Here is a 7581-nt window from a genome sequence, read left to right on the forward strand (position 1 = left end):
AACCCTATGCCGGTTCCCCCCCCCCCTTTCCCTGCCCCCGGTAACCTCTACGGAGTTCCCTGTTCACCTCCCTGCAAACCCTCCCATCTCGGTAGCTAACCCTCCCCTATCGGTAACAAACCCTCCCTCGGTCCCTCCCGTTCCCTCCGGTAGCTATCACGAGGTCCCTCCCCTCCCTGAAGCCTTCCCCATCCCCGGGTCAAACCCTCTCCCCCCCCCCCCCTTCCCCCCCCCTCAGGGCTCTCAGGCGACGGTAAATCTGGGTCGCATGTCCTCCCGCCCTGCCAAGAAGCAGCGCTGTTTCAAATCGACGGCGGAGGACGCGTTTCTGCGACTGGAAGAGGACATTCGGTGGGGTGAAGCCATGGAGCTGGCAGATTGTGTACTCGTGGGACGGATTAGAGGCAGACATGCCACTGCGGCAAAATTAAAGGAATGGGCGACTGAGATTTGGGGGAAATATCTCGTGGACATTCCATCGGTGCAGACTTTTGTGCGAGGGTGGTTTGCCCTCAAATTTGCACGGGCGGATCACACGAGTTGGGTTCTTTCTTCATTCTGGCATTTTGAGAAATCTCCGGTCCTCCTCAAGAGATGGACACCCCTGTTCGACCCGGAGACGGAGTTGCTAGGTATCGGTCCGATTTGGGTCAGGCTGCCGGGGCTGCCCTTGCAGTACTGGTCGGAAGACATTTTTAAGAGAATTGGGAATGCGCTCGGGACTTACATGGAATCTGATAAGTCATACATCTCGACGGGCTCGCTGGCTTATGCAAGGATCCTAGTGCACATGGACACCAGAGGGGGAGTGCCAGAAAACATTGCCATTCACTGGAAATCCACTTCAAGAAAACAGAAGCTGGATTATGAAGGCATCCCTTACAGATGCAGGAGATGCCACCAGGTGGGTCATCTCTTTAAGGACTGCCCCCTTTTGCAGAAGACCCAGCAAACTGCTTCTGGTCAGGATCAGCCAAACAATGAAGGAGCACCTAACCCACAGGCGAACAAGGCACCTAGCAGAGACCCTCACAACCCATCGGATACGGTGGAAGCGCCTCCTGCACCTCGTCGCAAGAAGCAAGCTACGAACAAGACTCGGCCTCCATCTCCTCCTATGACGCGCTCCAAAGCTGCAAAAGGAGCTGTTTTCTCCTCGGGTATGTCCTCTATATCATCTCCCTCTGTTTCTCTATTTGCTTCTATGAGTTTATCGGCTTCTGGCATGCCCCCCCCTATCAGTATCCCCTCCCCCTCTTCCCCTTCGGCCCTCGACCTGATCAAGGTCACTTGCCCTCCTAAACCCCCTCCCCAATCTCTATATGTCTCCTGCTCCATCCCGAGGCCAACTGGCCTCCCTTTCACCTCCTCGATCCCCTCTTTCCCCCACCCTACTATTCCCTCTCCCTCCCCCTCGGTAAACTCTACTCCGAGGTATCCCACCCGCTCGACCACGAAACTTAATGTCTCGGACTCCATTGGGATGATGATGGAATCCCATATCATCCTGCCCAAGCAGGGGCGCGGTCGACCAACCTCTAAGTCGATTTCCCAAAAGCTTACTGAGGAGGAGGTCTTCCTTGGCAAACAGCAGACTCTCGATAGGGCCCTTAGAGCGCAGGACACCCTCCCCCACCCCCCTCCATGAAAATTATGTCCTTCAACTGTAGAGGTTTGGCCAGCCCGGATAAAAAATCGGCCCTGAAGCGACTCTTACTCTCTAATCCTGTGGACATCATTTTCCTACAAGAAACCTTATGTACTGCAGACTCTGCAATCTCCACTCTTAACTCATGGATGCCTGGGTGGACCTTCACAGCTATAGATGTATCTGGCCGGTCAGGAGGCATTGCTATGGGGCTAAAGAACAATTCCATCCTGCTTAAGAACATATGGGGTGGAGGGGGTTTTTTGGGGGCAGAAATATATTCAAAAGACTTGGAGGAAAATCTACAAATCATAAATGTCTACGGTCCATGTCAAAACAGAGAGCTATTCTGGAATAGACTCCTTGGCTCCCCACTATTTCAAGCTGAGAACATTATTTTGGGAGGAGATTTAAATTTCTCTATTGGCTTCTCTGAATCCTGGGGCCACCTTGCTCAAATAGATCCCCTCTCTGATTTCTTTGGGCATCTTCTTGAAGATCACCACTGGATTGATCTTCCCACTGCAAAGACCCAGTACACATGGAAAAACAACCGAACTGGGGACCAAAGTCTAGCAAGAAGACTGGATCGTTTTATCATGAAAGAAGGGCTCTGTACCCATCACCCTAGATCTCGACAATGGGTAGGAAGTGGTGGGATCTCAGACCATAGGCCCATATACCTGGAAATGGAAGCAAGACAACAGGCTCAGAAAGCTCCTTTCAAATTTAATGCTACTTGGCTCAGAGACCCCTCCTACATCAAGTTGATATCGGATTTCTGGAAAGCTCACCCGATTCCTGAGGATTTAGACCCAGCCACTGGTTTTGTCAGGAACCTAGCTGAAATCAAAGTGATCTCAAGGGAATGGGCAAAAGCGAAAAGAAAACAGGATGATCAAACTATATCCCTGGCGGAACAAGCTGTTGAGGCTCTAGAATCCCATTCTGATGGCACCTTCTTATCCCCTGATCAGAAATCCATGTATGATGATCTGATCAAACAGAGATCACAGATCCTTAGAGACAGAGAGGACTCCTGGAGACTAAGAAGCAGAGCCATTTGGCTCAAGGAGGGGGATGAGAACACAAAGTTTTACCACAGGTTTGCAAATGGACGGAAGGCGATCAACACTATATGGGAGCTACAGGATGAACAAGGACATCTGGTAAGAAGACCTGGAGAACTTGCATATCTGGCAACTGCGCACTTCAGGAATATATACAAGGCCCCAGGTCAAGCAAATCTGTTGGAAATCATGAGGGTGGCAGAGCAATTTCCCAGATTTGTGGAGGAGGATGATTCTGAGGAGCTTACAAAAGACATTTCTCTGGAAGAATTGGAAGCCACCATGAAGGGTTTCCAAAAGGACAAAAGCCCGGGCCCTGACGGTTGGACCATTGAATTTTATCTTGCATTCTTCGAGCTGCTTGGGCATGACATTCTTAAAGCTATCAATCACTGCTGTCTAAATGGATCCATTCCCCCGAGCATAAAGGCCACTTTCATAGCTCTCATTCCCAAATCAGATAAGCCAGTGTCTTTTGATGAATTTAGGCCTATTTCTCTATGCAACTGCCTCTACAAGATATTGGCTAAAATTCTAGCAAACAGAATCAAGCCCTTTCTCTCGGCCAATATCTCCTCTGAACAATTTGCCTTCCTACACAAGCGCCAGATCCATGAAGCTATAGGCACAGCTCAAGAACTCCTTCACTCTGTGCACAGCAAAAATCTAAAAGGCATGATACTTAAGGTGGACCTCTCAAAAGCATTTGATAGGGTAAATTTACTATACATCAGAATGCTTCTCACCCATCTGGGCTTCCCATTCCTTTTTATTAAGAGGATCATGAGTTGCATCTCCGATGTACCTTTCAGTGTCCTCCTCAATGGCTCCCCCACCCCCTTTTTTTCTGCTGAGAGAGGCCTCAGGCAGGGCTGCCCCCTATCCCCCCTCCTTTTTCTGCTCATAATGGAAGGTCTAAGCAGATTAATTGCATCCGAACACAGCAGAGGTCGCATCAAAGGGATCAAAATCTCGGATAATTGTTCCCTTACACATCTACTTTTTGTGGATGATGTATTGATCTTCTTGAATGGCAGCATGGCTGACTCATCGGCGCTCCAACAGGTATTTGAACTCTTCCAGAAGGCTACGGGGATGGTAATTAATGTACAGAAATCTACTTTAACAGTGTTTGGATGCACCCCTCATGAAGTCATCTACACAAAAAACCGATTCCCCTTCCACATACAGCCTATGGAGGAAGGGCTAAAGTATCTGGGATTCAGGGTGAAACACGGAGGATACAGAATAGCCGATTGGACCTGGCTAATCACTAAAGTGGAGAAAAGGATCAATGTCTGGTATAATAGATACCTCACGAGGGCTGGAAGACTTACTCTTATCAAAGCTGTGCTGGAAGCAACGCCGGTGTACTGGATGTCCCTGGCTTGGATACCAAGAGGGATTTTAACCAGAATCCAAAAAATATGCTGTAGATTCTTATGGAAGGGATCTCATCAGGGAAATCTCTTTGCTTGGGTAAAATGGGACACCATTGCTAGACCAAAAAAATGGGGAGGCTGGGGAATTAAGAGATTAGACCTATTTGCAAATGCACTGGCAGCAAAATTGGGATGGCAGCTCCTCACAACAAATAGTCTCTGGAAGAAAGTGGTCATGGAAAAATACATTGCTCCAGAAAGCATCTACAGCTGGATTCGTAGGGATCATAGGGGTAGCGGAAGACATTCCATCATATGGAAAGCAGTCATAAATTCTCTTCCCCTAATTCGGGAGGGTCTGACATGGAGGATAAAACAGGGAGACTCTGTCCGCTTAGGAATTGACCCGTGGATCGGGTGTGGAAACATGCATAGATTATCAGGACAGCTCCTAGCTCATCTAAGGGACCAAGGTGTTACAAATATTGCTCATATTGCAGACCATGAAAACTCCAGCTTTCTCCACCAGGCCTGGAGGACTTCACGAGACCTCAATATTCCGGTTCCATGGAGACAAGAATGGGAGGCATTCACAGAGGCACTCACACAAGCTCATATCAGAATCACAGAGGGGGAAGACGAGATTGTCTGGGCTCTAGCCAAAAATGGTACATACTCCCCAAAGGAGGGATACCTTCAGCTGATGCACACCTTCCAGCCAGACAATGCACAGCAATGGTGGAAAGCAATTTGGCACCTTAAGGCAGCACCAAGAACGAGACTCCTCATGTGGGCTATACTTTTCAATAAAATTCCAACGGGGGCAAACTTGAAGAAGAGATCCTTCTATGGACCTTTCTGGTGCCACTTATGCAGAAGGAATGACGAAGATACAGAACATCTCTTCCTCACCTGTCCGGTTGTAAAAGAACAATGGGCTGCTCTCCTTTCTCACTCCCCCTCCCTCCATCAATGGCATGGCATGACAATCTTCGAGGCCTGGACAAACTGGCAGGAACAACACACTGGAAAAAACAAGAATATCCCTCTTCTAATGTGCTGGTCAATCTGGATAGCTAGGAACCGTGCAATTTTTGATCAGAAACCTCCCCACTGGCCGGTCATTATTGCCCACATGTTTGCAGACCTTGCCCTCATACCAGAAGATCCTCCTCCACCCCCCCCTCGGACCATAACCCCTGAACTCATAGACAAATCCTTCCCTTGGGCATACTTTGATGGCTCCGCCCAAGCTGATACCTGTGGGGGGGGAGCACTCCTCTACCTGAGGGAGAATCACTACTACATGATACAAATCCCCCTGGGAAGAGGCACAAACAATTATGCTGAACTTTCCACTGCAAAAAACCTCATCTTTTTTGCACATGAGAAAGGCTGTACAAAACTTCAACTGTTTGGAGATTCAAAAATTGTTTGTAATTGGCTCACCAGAAAATCATCATGCACTGCTTTCTCTTTGAGACACATACTGGATGAGGCACTCAGACTAACAGATGCATTTGAATTATTTGACTGTCGCCACATATACAGGGAGCGCAACTCTCGGGCGGACCACCTTTCCAAGCAAGCAGCACAGAGGCAGGAAGCGGACTGGTTAATACAAGAAGATCTGGACGGAACCTTCTTTCAACACTATCACAGACCCTTTGATGACTACCAGGCTCAAAGGGATGCTCATAACTGAAAGGGGTCCCAACATGCTCAAAATACTGTTTTTTCTTGTCTTTTATATATAAACTGTTGTATATGATCAGTAACCGACCATGGCGGACAAACATAGCTATTTATTTTTGCTGTTTTTTTTTGGCAGTAAGCTACAGCTACACTGCAAATGAATCCTGAATGTGTTTATCTCTCTCTGTTGATCATTTTTGATATATACCTCTCCAAACTCCCTGCGTGGATAAAAGTTTGGGGAGAAGAATGTTTACATGATAGTTTATCTGTTTCAGTTTTTTGGAACAATTAACAGTCTCTTCAGAGGCCCTGAGAGGCAACCAGCCTCAGTATGCATATGCTCAGCATCTACAGAATGTAATTTCTCCTGATTTAATAGAAATTACGACTTTTTCTACGGGAAAAAAAAAACTCTACATAATTATTTATCTATATAAACTAAATTAAAAACCTAAAAATGTATACCTTTAAAATTTAGATAATGCATTGTTATAAATCATTCTTTATGATAATCATCCTCATAATACATCAAAGTGGAATTACAATATAAGTATTCATCCTCATATATATAGGAGCTCCTTGGCTATGATATGTTAAGTTGATCATATAATCTATAGTTTCAATGTGGGATTTCCATTACGTTAGGGCTACACTATCAAACTAGTACTTGATTGTTTGTAACTTATGTTCCCTAGACATATTTGGACGTCATGAAATAAGAATTTAGGCTATGAATCTATGCATTCAACACTTCAACTTGCAACTAACCATCACTCTTTGGTAGAGTAATGTAGGTGTCTCACTAGAGTGTTGAAATGTCTTAGTTTTTTTATTTATGTCTTTAGTGAGTGCAAGTGTCAAATATTGAATGGAATTGGACTATGTACACCTAAAATATTCATAGGTTTTCTCTCTATGATAAAGGATTGTGGTCCCAAATATTTAAAAAATAATATGTTTGGTTGGGGTGAGAGGGTAGACCTCTAAAATCCTAAAAAAAATAAGAAAAAACTTGTTGCGTGATCCAGGTGGGAACTAAGCGAAATGAATTGAATTAGTTTCCAAAGAGACTTGTCATGAGGGGATGGATAGTTAAATGTTACAATAAGAGACAATGAACTGGTTTGATACCAAATGATAGCACAACTTGTTAAAACAGATTACACAAAGAAGACAAAAGAGTATTAATATAGAAAATCCAAAAATCCCCTTATAGTGATTTACAATAATAATGTCACAAATAATGAAGGCAATGCTCAAAACATAATCACAACTAAGTGGAAAGGACAACAATATTTTTCCCAACCATGTATAAGAAAAACCCTTAGTGCATGTGGAAAACTATATTGTCTGTGAATTAGATGTGGGGGGGGGGGGGGGGGGGGGGGGGCTGATGGATCCTCCTAGTTTTAGTGTGATGGCTCTAGTAAACATTTCTTCCTCGGATAATGAATGGTGAGTTCAATGGGGTGGCGATGTAGTATGATGTTTTTAGGGTGGTCCTTGACTCGTTATACAATGAACTTGATCCGTAAACTACTGTGGATATTCCATTCGATAGTTTGTTACAACAAATTTGATAATATTATGCTTGAAATCTAAAATTATACACTATTACAATTTTATTAAATTTATAGATTTATAGATTTTACTGTAAATAGTGCATGCATGTGAATGGAAATTATGTAGAAGCTAGAGAATGAAAAAATAATAGCTCACACAACGTAATACACAAGATTTTCTTTTAGAAAACCTTTCGGGAGAAAAAACCCTACTAGAAGGT

The 7581-nt window shown here is 45.0% G+C and overlaps 1 protein-coding gene across 1 annotated transcript; it reads left to right on the forward strand.

The window, feature by feature from the left end:
• The first annotated feature begins 268 nt into the window (after window positions 1–268).
• Window positions 269–5805, forward strand: LOC149206667 (uncharacterized). Its single transcript, XM_089397771.1, has 3 exons — window positions 269–1160; window positions 1769–4197; window positions 4300–5805. The coding sequence occupies exons 1-3, from the start codon at window positions 269–271 to the stop codon at window positions 5803–5805; spliced, it is 4827 nt and encodes a 1608-aa protein (XP_089253897.1).
• The last annotated feature ends 1776 nt before the right edge of the window (window positions 5806–7581 follow it).

Source organism: Pinus tabuliformis, chromosome 1_2, assembly GCF_031772625.1.
Source record: "Pinus tabuliformis cultivar Carrire ecotype Pingquan chromosome 1_2, CPIR1, whole genome shotgun sequence".
Lineage (NCBI taxonomy): Eukaryota > Viridiplantae > Streptophyta > Pinopsida > Pinales > Pinaceae > Pinus > Pinus tabuliformis.

Bases quoted from the DNA above. Each gene is read 5' to 3' on its own strand.
- LOC149206667 (XM_089397771.1), top strand. From the start codon at position 269: ATGTCCTCCCGCCCTGCCAAGAAGCAGCGCTGTTTCAAATCGACGGCG. The intron at 1,161-1,768 runs GTATGTCCTCTA...TATGTACTGCAG, and splicing joins AGGAGCTGTTTTCTCCTCGG to ACTCTGCAATCTCCACTCTT. The intron at 4,198-4,299 runs GTAAAATGGGAC...TTGGGATGGCAG, and splicing joins AGGGAAATCTCTTTGCTTGG to CTCCTCACAACAAATAGTCT.